This window comes from Typopeltis vanoorti, chromosome 24, assembly GCF_054136105.1.
Source record: "Typopeltis vanoorti isolate ZY-2024b chromosome 24, IOZ_Tvanoo_1.0, whole genome shotgun sequence".
Classification (NCBI taxonomy): Eukaryota; Metazoa; Arthropoda; class Arachnida; order Uropygi; family Thelyphonidae; genus Typopeltis; species Typopeltis vanoorti.
Window position 1 is genome coordinate 56362312 of NC_143572.1, and position 16330 is coordinate 56378641.

The 16330-nt window shown below is 35.1% G+C and overlaps 1 protein-coding gene across 2 annotated transcripts in view; it reads right to left on the reverse strand.

The window, feature by feature from the left end:
• LOC150093236 (activating molecule in BECN1-regulated autophagy protein 1-like) overlaps positions 1-16330 on the reverse strand; it is a 327434-nt gene that overhangs the window by 124726 nt on the left and 186378 nt on the right. For both annotated transcript variants that reach the window (XM_090413653.1, XM_090413652.1), the window contains exon 10: positions 10467-10560. In XM_090413653.1, the coding sequence (XP_090269779.1) occupies positions 10467-10560 (94 nt within the window). The remainder of the gene's footprint in view (positions 1-10466; positions 10561-16330) is intronic.

Consider the following 16330-nt stretch of genomic DNA (forward strand, 5'->3'; position numbering starts at 1 on the left):
TAATTACTTTGAAAAACTGCTAAATGAAACAAGCAGTGATAACAGCACAGTGGTAAAAAACACTGACCAGGCATGCAGTCAGGAATACATATCCATACTTGAAGTAGAAAAAGCCATCAAAGGCTTGAAATGTGGAAAGGCAGCAGGAGTAGATGATATTCGACCAGAAATGCTGAAGTATGGTGGTATAAGAGTCTTACAGTGGCTGCACTGCATAGTTCAGAAAGCCTGGACAGAGGGACGAATTCCCGATGATTGGAGTAGAGCTCTCATAGTACCCATATATAAAAAGGGAAATAAAACTGCATGTGAGAATTACAGAGGTATTTCCCTACTTAGTGTTCCTGGCAAGATCTATGCAAGTATACTTGAGAAACGGTTGAGAAGAATTGTGGAAGAAAAGCTTGGTGAAGAACAAGCTGGATTCAGGCCAAATAGAGGCTGTCAGGATCAGATCTTCACTTTACGACAAATAGTCGAGAAAGCATGGGAATATAACAAAGATCTGTATTTAAGTTTTGTCGATCTGGAAAAGGCATATGACAAGGTGCCAAGAGAGAAGCTATTCAATACGCTGCAGTTATATGGTGTCAATGGAACATTATATCAAGCAATACTTAGTCTTTATTTGAGTTGCAAGTCAGCAGTTAGAATTGAAGGAAGTACAGGAAGATGGTTTAATGTTAAATCTGGTGTGAGACAAGGATGTACATTATCCCCTCTGTTATTCATTATCTATATGGATCACATTATGAAGGAAAGTGGTATTAAACATGATATCAAAATTGGAGATGTTAATGTCAGCTCTTTGCTTTATGCGGATGATGTTATACTTCTAAATAAATCCGCTACAAGTCTGCAAGATTCTCTGACTAAATTGAATAGCTCTTGTAATAGATATGGTATGAAGGTCAGCAATAAAAAGACAAAGACAATGAAAATAGGCAGAATCATTGAAAATGTCAACTGTGTTGTGAATGGAGAACCTGTGGAACAAGTAAAACATTTCAGCTATTTAGGCACGATTTTTAGTGAAGATGGTAAATTAAATATAGAAATAGACAGCAGAATCAGCAAAGCTGATATGGTGGGAAGTCAATGGAATAAATTCATATGGAATAAGAGAGAAATTAGTCGGAACACTAAATTAGCTGTATACAAGACAGTGTTCAAACCAATTTTAACTTATGGATCTGAGAGCTGGGTCAGAAGTAAAACACTTGACCAAAGACTAGAGACTGCAGATATGAGAGTCCTGAGAAAGATTATAGGCGTGAACAGATGGCATCAATGGCAGTATCATATTAAAAACGAGGATATTATAAAAGAACTTGACATTGTCAGCATCCAGGAATGCGTTAGCAGAGCTAATCTCAGGTGGTATGGTCACTTAAACAGAATGCGCGAGGAAAGATTAGCAAAACAAGTGTTCTCTGCCAGGTTGGCAGGAAAACGACCGAGAGGAAGACCAAGATATAGGTGGATTGATACGGTACAAAGTGCTTTAGACGATAGAAATATAAGATCTGATAATATTGGAGTGTTGACAAGTAACAGACTGATTTGGAGGAAAATTGTAGATAGGAAATTAATAATGATGTAATTTTTTTCATGCAGTACTATCATATCCTGTACACCCCTTGAGGGTACATGGCAGGAATTTGATGATGATGATGATGATGATATACAAAAAAGGAGATAAAACAGAATGCAATAATTACAGCGACATTAGCCTCCTCGGTATTCCAAGTAAGGTTTTTACGAAAGCACTCCAAAAACAAATTAAGCCATATATAGAACTAGCACTAGGAGAAGAACAAGCAGGTTTCAGACCAGGACGAAGCACAATTGATCAACTATTGTTCAACTGTGACAGCTAACAGAAAAGACACTAGAGTACAACCAAAGTTGCTAAATAAATTTCATAGACTTTCGTCAGGCATTTGATTTAATCCGTAGAAGAGAACTATGGAAGAATTTGGAATTCCCAACACAACTATAAGAATAATAAAGAATCTGTATGAGAAATCTGAAAGTGCAGTACGAATGGAGGATACCTTAACCAACTGGTTCCACACAGAGAGCGGAGTAAGACAGGGATGCAATCTGTCACCAGACCTGCTCATTCACATGTTCTTGCACTGAAGAACAGTAAGGCCTTAAAAAATGAAGACTCCGGAATCAAAATATATGGGAAAAATGTAACAAATTTAAAATTTGCAGACAACATTTCATTACTTGCAAGCACAGAAGAAAATCTACAGCGAATTTCTGATAAAATAAAGGAAGAATGTATAAAGTTTGGATTAAATAAAAATATAGACAAAACAAAGATTATGCAAATAGGAAAAAGAAGCACCAATCTGAAAATTGAAATTGATAGTAAGAATCTAGAGCAGCTAGAAAACTTCACCACCTTGGAGGAGTTATTGAGTACAATGGTGAAATTACAAAAGATATAAACAGATGAATCAGTCAAGCATCCCAAACTTTTGGACGACTTAATAAAATATGGAAGTCGAGAGACATCAAACAAGTAACAAAAGCAAGAATCTATGAAACAATGGTCCTTCCAATACTCCTCTATGGAAGTGAATGCTGGAATCTCAAAAAGGCTGAAGAGAAAAAATTATTAACTAATGAAATGGGTTGGCTAAGAAGATTACTTGGAGTATCTCTGCTGGATAGACTAAGAAACTAAGACATAAGGAAACGATTAAAACAAGAAATAACAATAATAGACAAAATCCAAGAAAGAAGAGTGCGATGGTTTGGTCATGTGACCAGAAAGACTACCAGCTAAAGCCCTGAATACAACGATGGAAGGTAAAAGATCTAAAGGGCAGCACAGAATTAGATGGCTAGACAAAATAAAAGAGGACCTAAAAATCAAATCTCAACAAGAGACACTAAACTGGACAGAATTGTTTGGATTCTCCAGGGACAGACAGAAGTGAAAAGAGCTCATTCGGCCTCATCATCATCCACATAGATGATGGAAGAGAGAAGAAGAAGAAGTTAGTGGACTGAGTGGCAGATATAGAGTTGTAGAGTAGGTGCCCTCCCTCAATGAGTTTTTGGATTCCCTGGAGGTGTCATAAGAATAATAATAATAATTATTATTATTATAGTGTTAGTGTTAATAAAGCTATAGTGTTAATAATGATAGCTATTATTAACACTATAGCAATCATTCTCTTTCTCTCCATCCTTAAAGTCATTCACTGACAAAGCCTTCATGACTGCCTCTATGCACAATAGTCCAAATGCAGTCATTTCAAAGCTTTCTAAAGAGAGTAATAACTTACTTATATATTTTTATTAATTTTACGGCTATTTTGCCTCCTTTTGTTTAGGAGTGCCCCTGTTTAATGTCACTGGGGCACTCCTAAACAAAAGCAGGCATTGCAGATTTATTTTAGACAAATATATGCAGCATAATAGAAGAAAATTCGCACATACCTTTTCTTGGATGTTGTTGTTGCCTGTCTTCTTTCTGCGGTGTGCATATTCTGCTGTTATGGTGTTGAAAGGGGAGTTTGGGGGGGGGGGGGGGGGGGGCTTAGGCAATGTGGGAGAATTAATTTGAAAAAACCTGGGTTTTTTGCATAATATACACATGTATTATTTTTAAGGGTGGGCGGAGCGGTTTTTTGTAGGGTGGGAAAAAGATGGAAAAGGGGGCTGAAAATGACAACTGTTTTTTAGAGGTAGAGGAAGGGTTTATGGGAAAAGGGGACTGGGGAAATAAACCCTTCCCCTTCCTCTAAAAAGTTGCATTTTCATCTTTTTCCCACCCTACATAAAAAAGCGCTCCACCCACCCTTAAAAACAATATGTATATATTATACAAAAAACCCAGATTTTTTAAAATTAATTCTCCCACATTGCCTAAGCCCTCCCCTACTCCCCTTTCAACACCATAACAGCAGAAGTATATGCACCACAGAAAGAAGACAGACAACAACATCCAAGAAAAGGTATGTGGGAATTTTCTTCTATTATGCTATTTGTCTCTAAAATACATCTGCAATGCCCTAAGAATTTATGAGTAAAAAGCCAATGACATTAAAACAGGGGCACTCCTAAACAAAAGCAGGCAAAATAGCTGTAAAATTAATAGTTTTTAAGAGGAATAACATGGGAGTTTTCCCATGTTACTTCTCTTAAATAATACCTATATTTACTTATATCTATTTGTCAGTGTGTTTTTTAATATCCAAGTGATCCTTTGAAATATTTTGCCCACTTTTGCAATATGTCCTATGAACTTCACCCCTGTCACAACTAAATCCCTAGCATCATCAATTTCTTGCAGTACAGTTACATAAATGTTATACACAGACTATAGATTTTCAGTCCAGCATAGCTTCACACTTTGAAATATTAAATTAGTAGCCATTTTTCTTTGCTCAAACTACTAGTCTATTTAGATCATTCTGCAGGATCTCTACATTACCTGTATTAACTACTGCTCTTTCCAGTTTAGCACTGTAGGTAAATAACTGGATATTTCTCCTCAAATCATTATCAATATCACTCATCTAGAAACTGAACATCACCCAAGCACAGAGACCTGTAGCACATACCTCTGGTCACATGCCTTTTCTCTGATTCAACTCTACTCTGACATCTGTCCATCAGCCACCTTCTTATTCATGGTACTAGCTTTATGCTCACCCTCATTTGCTCCATTCTGTGTGTGTATTCTCACCAACTTACATGGTGAAAATACGCATACACGTACCCAATCAAAAACTCCAAGAAACTAATAATGTCAGCTATCAAATTAGTTAACACCTTTTATTGCTGTATAGGGAGTAGACGAGGCTGTTTTAGCCCTATCTAGTTTTTGGAGACTGAGTAGGCATTTCAATCTCCATCGGTAGCCAATCAGAGATAGCTAGCCCAAGGCTATCACTTAATCAGCTCACAGTGAAGGGATGGCACAACAAGTGCCGGCATCTTGTGGTCCCTAATCCCACCACAATATTTTTAATGTTTGAAAATAGTGTGGGTTCGAAGGTCAATTTTCTTGAGTTTACAGGACGAAAAATCCGAGTTTATTAACTTGACACCTCCTGGGAGTCCAAAGACTCATCGAGGGAGGGTATCCACTCTACAACTCTCTATCTACACTACCCACAATCTATCAACTACAATGAACTACAACTACACTGAAGCCATCTACCGCCCACCACTACTAGTATTTTCACAGACAATCACAAACATCCAAGCCCACGGCGGGATTCGAACTCGCAGCCTTTTAGCTGGATACGCTAACCACTCGGCCAACCAGGCCAGTTTCTCGGAGAAAAAACTAACTCAGAAACCAGTCGAAAAAGGCTTAGAAAATGTTCCTCTAGTTGGCAACTAGATTTGAACTCAAGTCTTCCTTCATGTGGTCAAGTGCCATGGAGTGAGCTATTATATAGGATTCCACTGAGCTACACAGGTATTCTAATGTCAGCTATAATAAGTGAAAAGTTTTAAACCATAAATAACTTCAAATATACATATACTTATAGGTCCCTACAAACAGTTTTAGTATGTTAACATGTCACTTTGATTACTAGAAAATATGATATGGAAATTTTAAGATCACATTGGAAATTAGCATGATAATTTTAATCAGAATAAAAAAAAAATGTTTCTCAGTGTTACTGCTATACTACAGATCTGATTGTGAAAATCAACAAAAAAATATACTAAAATGTAAGAAAAAAGCAAACATCAGTTGCATTCTTGGTTGTGAAAAAAAAAAAAAAAAAAAAAGCATGTTATATGAACATTTTAGCTATTTAAGAATGATTTTTAATAAAGATAGCAAACCAAATCATGAAAATAGATAAAAACCTAAGTAAGACATAGCATGAGTCAGCTGAATAACTTTATACACAACAATAGAGAAATCAGCCAAAGTGTCATGCTAGAACAATATTAAACTAGTTTTAACATATGGATTTGAAAGAAAAGAGACTACCACAGATATTTTTTAAAAAGAAAAAATTTATTATTTAAGAAGTAAAAAAAAATAAAAACACATAATATACACTTCTTGGAAAGAAGTCAACAGACATCATAGTGTGAGGAACAAACAGCCATGGTGCCCAACTTAATAAGATGTAGGACACCTTTCTCTACAATTACTGCAGCAATTCTACGAGGCATACTTTCCACAAGCGTACAGTAGCGATCAATTGCAATTGTGGACCATTCTTTCTAGGCATGTAATGAGATCCTGGATTATTGTAGGGTGAACATCCCTTGACCTCAACCAATGCTCCAGTTCATCTCACAGATGTTCAACAGGATTAAGATCAGGCCTCTGTGGAGGCCAGTCAAGTGTCGTGATGTTTATGTCCACAAACATCACAGTTACAGCACAGTCAATGACATGGTACATTGTCATGCTCAACTGACAATGGTCAATTCCATAGAAATCACAAAGTAGGAAGCATTGCATCGTCCAGAATGTTCGGATACTTCTCAGAGTTCAATGTTCACGCACAACAAACAGAGATCCAAGACAAAGCAGGAAAAATAGGACTATACCATCACAATGTCACCTTCAAAATTTCATAGTTGGGGTTATGCACTCTGGTAAGAGACGTTCAGCAGGCAATCACTACAACCATCCATCTGCTCAGTAGAGGGTTGTAATGATTTGTCGCTGCATAGTACAGCTTTCCAAGCTTCCACATCCTGCTGTGCATGCTCTTTGATTGTGCAGTGGGATGTTTTAACCCTATCTAGCTTTTGGAGACTGAGTGGGCAGTTCAATCTCCACTGGTACTAATCAGAGATAGTTGGCCCAAGGCTATCACTTAATCAGCACACAGTGAAGAGATGGCTCAACAAGTGCTGCCATCTTGTGGTCCCTAATCCTACCACTGAAGATGATGATGCATGTTGGTTCGGGTAGTGTGGGGCTTGCATATTGCAGTCCTACCAAGGAAATCCATGTTGTGAGCCACAGTTCTGAAGTTTTTGTGCAGATTCATGTTCCAGTCAATACCTGGAACTCCGCATTCGGTGTTGATGGTTTTTTCACTCAGTTATACTATAAATTCAGAACATCAATTGCCTTAGTATCCCATAATGCAATACACACATCCTTACAGACATGTATGATGCTATGCATTATGGGAAGGGCCACTACCCAGACCAGATTCGACCGTTATTGAGGTCTCATCAGTGGGAGTCAGATCCAAATGTGATACCAAGGCTGAAGTAATACAGAAGTCATATTTCCATATATAAGTAGTCAAAAGGTGTCACACCTTTGTGCACAAATTTTGTTTGCTTACGCTTAGATAAAAGATAAAACCAAATATATAATTTCTTAGCATCTTTAATTGATAGTATAACCAAGTGAAAAAACTTTCAACATACATCTCTAATCCAGAGTATTTTAGTAGTAAGGTGACATCTTTTAACTACTAGTTGTTAAACTTTTTTTTTTCTCTCTGAATATATTATATGTGGTTTCTTCCTGGTTAAATAATAATGAAAATTTAGTTGTCTTTGTAACCAAGCCAAGTGTAACTTGTATGAGCTAAATCAGCATAATGCTACATGTTCAATTCTTCTAATTGCCGATGACAGTAATTTTTTTTTTCTAGTACATTCCCAAATTAGTTGGGAATGTACTACAGTCTGCCCACAGTTAACAGAACTATAGCTGGCAGAGTGCCAAGGGCCAATCAATTCATGTTGAAGGGGAAAAGGATTAAAGGATGTACAATTCGTCACTAAAGAAGCGAAATCATGTGCTTTCTTGTCTGTCATTGTACCAGCTTGATTTTTGTTGCATATTTTGCATAGATTTTTTTTTTATATTTATTCGTATGATGGATCCAGTACTGTCAACAAGTTCTGCTGTTAAACCTTTCAGCAGTGCTTGCAAAGGAATATTGCATATGTACTGACATTCTGGGAAAAAGAATAGTTAGAAGGCAGTCTCTTTGTTCCAATTTCTCAGGCCACAAAACATGCAAGTGGAATTGTGGGCATATTGGAGTTGACTGTTAAAAGAATTGATGGAATCAAAAGGTGAAAATAAGCCAAAATTTAAATCCCCTAAAAAGCACCAGAGAAAGAAACCATCGAAAACATAGCCTCGAATGATTTTGATGTCAAATTATAAGAATGATTTTGATGTCAAATTATAAGAACTATTTATGTAGAATTATAAGAACTATTTATGTAGAATTATAAGAACTATTTACAAATTTCATCAGTCAAGAAAAATATGCCAACTGTTCCTAAATTGATTCTTGCACTGAAAGAAAAAATTAATTTTCCTTGGAAAATAGAAGCTTTAAGGAAAATACTTCATGAAATTAGAGTTTGTTTCAAAAAGTCACAGAATAAAAGGAAACTTATCATGGAGCAAAGTGACAGTTTTATTCAGAATGCAGTATTTGAGGGCAATACGATGTTTCAGGGAAAGACTGACTGTGTATCTACATGAAACTTGGATTGACAGTAATTGAACTTTTGGGAAATGTTGGCAATCTAAAGAAGAATATAGTGTTACAAACCAGAAATGCCTTGTGGCACATTTTGTGTGTGGATGGAGAAAGATTTTTTTACCAAATTCAAATTTACAAAGACAATTCAACAACTGGAGATTACCATGGGAAAATGAATCTACAATCATCGAAAAGTGAGCAGAAGAAAAACTGATTCCAAACCTTCCTAAAAATGCAGCTGTTATAGTTGATAATGCTCCATATCACTCCATCCATTTAAAGAAAGTTCCAAATTATTCTAATAGGAAGCAAGTGTCATTATGGATTTGCTCCCTGCAAATAACATCTTATTCCTTAGATATGCAAAAAAAAATGAATTGCTTGACTTGGTTAAAAGAAACTTGCACAAAACTAAACTATTTAAATTCAACATGATGCTCAAAGAGCATGGATTCCTAGTTTTGAGACTTTCACCATATAATTATTATATGACACCTCCAGGGAGTCCAAAGACTCATCGAGGGAGGGCACCTACTCTACAATTCTATCTACTCTACAGCTCATTCTAACCACAACTACACCAATGCCATCTACCATCCACCACTAGTATTTATGCAGACAATCACAAACATCCATGCCCACAGCAGGATTCGAACCCACAGCTTTTTGGATAGAGAACGGATATGCTAACCACTCGACCAACCAGGCCAGCTGGTTGGCCGAGTGGTTAGCATTAATAACATTGCGATATTAATGCTTTTGAATTAATATCGCAATGAATTTTGAATTTGAATGGAGTATTTTTGGACGGAAATGAAGAATTTCAATCGTCATCGCAATGTAACCAGGGATATTGATATATGAAAACGTTTTTAAGATTTCAGAATAGGCAATTAAAAGTATTACAGTTCAAAAATGTGGAATATTGCTCTCATGCTGCCTCATTAGAAAATATGTAATGCAACAGAGATGGAAAGAATTATATGAAGATTTGGTGATTAATGTAAATGAAAGTGATGGTGATTCAGATGACTATGAAGATTAAAAGGATTCGAAGAAAGGTATTTTTTTTCTCTGAAATTTTATGCATGGTTTTGTTAAAGAGTCACAAAGTCATAAATAATTAATCGGTTTAGGACATTAAAATGTCTGAATTCTCTCAACTGTAATTTTAGAATGTAAGTGCATTTGATAAAATTTTCTGTTTTTCTGTATAATTTTTTTTATATAAAACTTTCTTAAAAATAAATTTTGTTTAAAACTTTTTATTTTATACCTTTTTTAAAATTTTGTTAATACTATACGTAAAATTTTTCAACTGTTATACAAGCAAAATAGTTACCATTTTAAAAACTAGAATGTTCATAAAAGAAAAGTAATTTTCTGACATGTAATAATAAACAAACTCATTCCACGAGATGGATCGATTACTCTATTATCAGAATGAATTTGCCTTATTCTGTCATGTGTAGAAGTGTTGGGGGTTCTCTCATCTGTGGTCGCACTATAGATACTTAGTTGGAACAAGTCATTGCCATGCTATGACAAAGTTGTGTTTTTAATTTCTGAAAATTCAGGTTTTTAACCCTGCCATTCAGAAAATTTGACTAATTGATGCTACTTCAGATAATAATGCCTGTTATGATATGAGATAGCAGCAGTTATTTGCTGTCTTCTATTCTTCATACGTCTATAGATAACTGGTAGAAGTGAACTCGACGTTGTACTAAGTGGTGATTATGGGTGGAGGACCAGCTGCTTACCAATTCTTAAAAATGGGAACTACAAGAGTTCTGTCTACTCCCTTTAGGAAATGAAAAGATATCAGAAGGAAAAGTTGGTATGGATACACTATAACTTGAGTAATGAATGAGAAATTTATTAAAAAAAAAAAAAAAAGATTCACCAGGAAATTTTGCTAATTTATAAGTTTACAAAAGCAAATTTACATTTTTCCTAATGTCATTTTCTTTTTAAAATAACACTAACCTTCAAATATTTGGTCTCTTAAACTAGTTAGTCTTGCCCTATATCCACTGACATTAGCTAATCTCTCCAAAATTTCTGTAATTCTTCGTCTTACCTGGAAAAAAAAATCACTCTTAAAATTTTATAGAACAACCATAATATAATAGCAGAGTGACTCTTCTTTAAGTTATCAAGCTTTTTTTTTAAATCTTCTTCTTTTTTGTTTTTTTACACTGTTCACATAAAGAAAACCGCCTACAGTAAATATGCAAAGAAACTTTTGGATGTAAGTGAGTCATAGTTCCAAGATCAGCCTTTCAATACAAATTTAAATAAATGATTCAAGTTATTCTCTACTAAGTAAATTTATTATATGACAAAACAGTGTGATTTATTTTTTTAGTTAAAATTATGTTACAGCTAAAAACCAGTAATTAAATTACTGATTTTTTAAATAACATTTTATTAAAGCAAAAAATAATAAGGAAGTAAGGGAAAGCTTGAGGAAGAATAAGATATATGTATATTGTTGCAATTAGCAGTGTTTCAGAAAAAATGGGATGATCAAATGAGATCCAACACAATGCTATGCCATTCTTGAATAAAACTGCTCACTGAAAACCAATCATCAAATAATGTGTTGGATTGTGATAATATCTGGTACACCCATTCAGGATACACACACATCAGAAAAAATGATAACTTTTGGTACTGTCTTACATAGCTATTTCAGCAAAACAGTACATACATATATATATATATATATATATATACACGGAGGCTGTTCAATAAGTAATAAGACTATATTTATACAGAAAACAGATTACCTTTAATCGTCATCATTTAGATGGTCTTTTTCGAAGTAACTACCGTGAGACGCGATGCATTTGTCCCAACATTGCATCCACTTCTTAAACACATGTGAAAGTCCGTTTTTTGAAAGTTCTTTCAAAACCGCCCCCGCAGCTTTTACACATGCTTTGTTGCTTTCAAAATGGCGGCCTCTTAGTGGTTTCTTGAGCTGAGGAAACAGCCAGAAATCGCACGGTACGAGATCAGGACTGTATGGAGGGTGTGGTAGGATATCTATGTTGTTCTTCTGCAAAATGTCCACTACACAACCAGCAATATGTGGCCTTGCATTATCGTGGTGCAATAAGAAGCCATTCTTCGGTAATGGATGCTTCCTTTTGACGTGCTGTACCATTGTCCGTAAAACATCCACATAGTATGAGCTGTTTACAGTATTCCCGGGTTCTACAGCGTGTTGGTAAACAATGCCTTTGTAGTCAAAAAACATTATGATCATAACTCTATCAGTTGATTTTACAGTTTCTGCTTTCTTGGGGGTAGGCGAAGACAGATGCTTCCATTCACTGCGTTGTTGTTTTATTGTAGGGTCATAGTGATACAACCAAGCTTCATCTGCTGTAATGATGTGTTTTAAGAAGTTGTCGCCTTCTTGTTCCAGTCTTTCTTTCCATTCTGTGCACACATCCACTCGATGCTGCATTTGCTCCGGTGTCAAGAGTTTGGGAATCCATCAGGCGCAAACATGTTTCAGTTCCCAAATGTTCAGCCATGATTGAGTGAACACTTCCCACAGAAATATTCAGGACAACATGCAGCTGGCATATTGTAATTCTGATCCTCCTAGATGATAATCGCTGCTGTGTTGATCATTGTCTCTGTGATGGACGTTGAAGGTCTTACCTCACTTTCAAGATCTTCCACATTTTGCCTTCCTTCCTTAAAAGTTTTATGCCAGTGAAAAACACTTGCCCTCGACATTGCTTCATCGTGGAAAGCTTCACATATCATGTTAAAAGTGTCCGATGCCGATTTTTGCAAACGCACACAAAATTTAATCGCATAACGCTGTTCCAAGGACGCTTCCATTTTGACGACTGGTCACGGCTTGTAGGCACGCCAAAACAAGCTTGCGTTTAGTCATGTGACATTCTGGCACATCAGCCAGTATACGCCATCTATCAACCTCTTTTGTTAATACAGACAGCAACATTTCTTTATTCCACGGAAATCAATATTGTGATGAGTGGTTTCGCGACAGTAAAATTAGTCTTATTACTTATTGAACAGCCCTCGTATATCAATATATCAAAACTAGGCATGCTGAATTAATTTTTATTTATTATTATCACATCAACCCCCATGAAGTCAGTTGTAGCTCATCATGGGAAGTTCACCAACATATCATGTTGAACTTTTAAACTTCTTAAGATTCAATATAATACGTTGAACTTCCAGCATTCACAACACATTCTGATAGTGCATTCCATTTACTCAGAATTCTATATATAAAAAATCTACTCCTTACATCTCTTTTCACCAACACTTTCCACAACTTCCAAAGATGCCCTCTAGTTATAATTCCTGCTGTGTTAATTCAATAAAATCCTCTAATTTAAATGCCAATGATATCACTTTTTTTTTTATTGCCTGTCTGCAATTTACATTCCCTCAACCTCTTTCCCAATACCCAACATTCCAGAGTCCTGTAAGTGAATTAGTCACTTGTCTTCAGATCTTCTCCACTGTTTCCACTCAACAATAAAAACTAGGCTCAAATCAGCACATCACTCCATATGTAGTCCGACCAATGCTTTATTGTCAAACTTGTCAATCTACTTCTTATCATAACAGAAATGCAATATGCAGTCTTTTGCAACATGTACTCTAAACTTAAGTCCACTCTTTACAATCAACAGATCTCAAATCTCATCCACTTTCTGAAGCACAGTTCCACCTATATGGTACACACTCACGTATCTCCATGCTCCAAAGCAGCACTTTATTAAAACTACAGTCTCACTCATTTATCCATGTTAAAGTCTATTCAAATCTTCCTGAAAGGAATTAACATTACTAAACAACCAAAAATCCCCAGTCAATTCACATGAAATATCACTAACAAATAATTCTTAGGCCCTTAAACAGCAAGGGCCCAAGAACCCTACAGCACACCACTTCTTTTTAAAAATAGATACTGCTTCATTGTATACAATTTGCTGGTACTGTTCACAAGAGCCATTACATCTAATCAATCTATTATCCATTCCATTTTCTGCAGCTTACACACAAACTTATCATGTGGTAATCATCAAATGCCTTTGCAAAGTCCAGCAATATCACTGTATATGAATCTCCCTCATTCAACAAATTCACCACCTATCATAAAATACAAACAGATTACTAAAACAAGACCTACCCTTAAAAATGGCAGACTGTGAATTTTCATTAAACTATTACTGAATGTAGAATCAAATGGCTTAATTCTAGATATATAAGCATATCACACTGTTATCTCCATTTTCCTCCATCCAACCTAACATGAAGAGTCAGTCATGTAGAGTAAGTTAGCTATATTTATATATAATCAGTCCTTGACTTAAAACAGTATTGCATTCTGATGATTCCATCTTAAGTCAGAAATCGCTATATGAATCACAAGGATGTTAACAGTTAATAAGCCTGAATGTTAAAATGTGTAGGTTTATTTTTGTTATATTTTCAACTAATTTTACTCTTTGCTTATAGTGAAATAACATAATTTACAAATCACAAACATAAAATTACTGTATACTATATAATGCAGTACTGTAATAATGAAACATTGGTGCATGGTGCTTCTCTGCACTTGCTAGTAAAATAATCCAATGGAAACATGTGAAGCAAAAGCAATTCTTCAAGGTTGCTGCTTTAAATAAATAGTTTTAATGAAATGTGTACTAGACATATTTAAAAAAATTTCATGGCTTATACAGATAACAAAAAATATATAGAATTTTATTCAATAACTCCAATATATTTCATTTAAGATTATGTGGACTCACTAGGGGAGACAGACTACTTACTACATTCAAAACATGAACACGATAATGAGTAATAAAGCATGCATATACTAGCTCGTGTTTCAGTCACAGTTGAAGTATATGATTACACTAGTAGAGTTCAAAGGAACAATTGTAAAAGTTATGTAGAAAAAAAGTTAGAAAAAATAATTATTAATTAAAAAATTATGAACAATTAATACTGATCACTTCCAAACTTCCACAAACTTAAAGATTGGCATGCAGTATGAGCAGTTGAGGTTCAGACAATTTTGTAGTCTTTCACATGTTTCAAGGAAAACAATCAAAGCTGAACTTACTGGAATGAAGTTTCGTCTGGTTCCAGAGAACTCCTCTGAGCCTAGTGTCAATTGCATGAGAAGCCAGGCCAGACTTGCCAAATTCAAAAAATGTAATATAATCTTGATATTCTGTGATTCTAATCAAGGCAGAACAGCCAGTCTACCTAAAATAGCAGATGATATGAGTAAAGTACCTGATACACACCTGGTAAGAAAAAAGATGGTAATGTATCCTTTGTATGGTATGAAGCTGATTTAAAGCAAGTGCGTAGATTGAATTTGTGAGGAATCCTTGCTATTTGTTCAGAAGTTCTTTTTAAGATTTTTTTCACATTAGATTGTAGGCTGGTAGAAGGATGATAATCTTGAAGAATGATGGTCTAAGGATGACAGAATGTATCTGTGAGTAAAGGTTGGCTTCCAATAAACTGAAAATTCAACATAACCTGTGTGATTTTGAATTAATTGTTGCTTTATTAATTGGAAGATTCATCAGAGGGCTAGGTCATCAACAAATTCTTCAAATTCAGGAATTGCAACAAAGTGTTCTAATGATAGTTCACAATATGCATAACTTGTGGAAGGTTTATATATTGAAGTGATGTGGTGACAACAGGAGTGGGCTTATTTAAAAATATGCACATTACATCCAACTTAGTCTACACAGTTTCTTTTCTGCATAAATTTCTCTGTAGCAAGCAACTGCAGCTTGCATAATTTTTTTGCATACTTTGCTAAATCTCCCCGTGTTAGGGTCAATTTCCCCAAACAACTGAACAGCCTTATTAAAATAGGCAAATGCCTTTACAAATTTTTTTCCATTGTAAACTTTATCCTAGGGAACTTTGCTGCTTCTCCTTTATTCTCTTTTTGTACTTTTGTAACTTACTATACTTCAAGCTCTATAAGGTCTTTGTCCAACAGCTTTTCTTACACAGCTTCTACTAACTGTTTTATTTCATTTTCAACCTCCTGTGAATGTATAAACATGTTTTCAACAGTTTCTTCAAAACAATATTCATATATTCTGCTGTTAGGTTTCTTCATGTTGTATCTACATTCTTTGTTCAATGCAAGATATTAAAGTCTCTGAATGTTTTCTTACCCTCAGCAGTAGCAATAGCACAAGCAAAATTATTTCTAAATAAATATCTTGAAGGCAACAATAACACTATGGTCCATGGGTTGCAGGAGTAAGGTGGTATTTGGTGAACATGCTAATCAGATGGCTATCATAAGTATGAGTAGTTGTAAGTCAAGGTTTATTATTATTCATTGATTGATTGATTGATTAATTGGAAGATTTCAGATTTATATTTATGGTAATTACTGACTTCAAACATTAATTGAAATCCCAAAGAATGAAGCTCAAACTACAAAAAAATAAAAATAAAAATAAATAAATATTTACTGCAAAATCCTGTATTCTCTTTTCTCTCTTAAACTATTCTCTTATACTTCTAAATAAATTTTTTTCAGAATTACAATTAGTAAATAACAATTTCTATTATTCTGTATACAGTCATCCCTCGACTTACGTCTGTTCAAGTTACGTCCTTTCGAGGATACATCCGTGATCCCATAAGGGAATAGATAACATTTTCGGCTGTATATAGAGGACCTGAACCAAAAGCGCATACCCATTAGCACTGTCACTATAACCGCTAAGGCACTAAGTCTCTTCAACATGCTGAAGGAGAACACAGAACCCGATTATGACTAAGAATTCAAC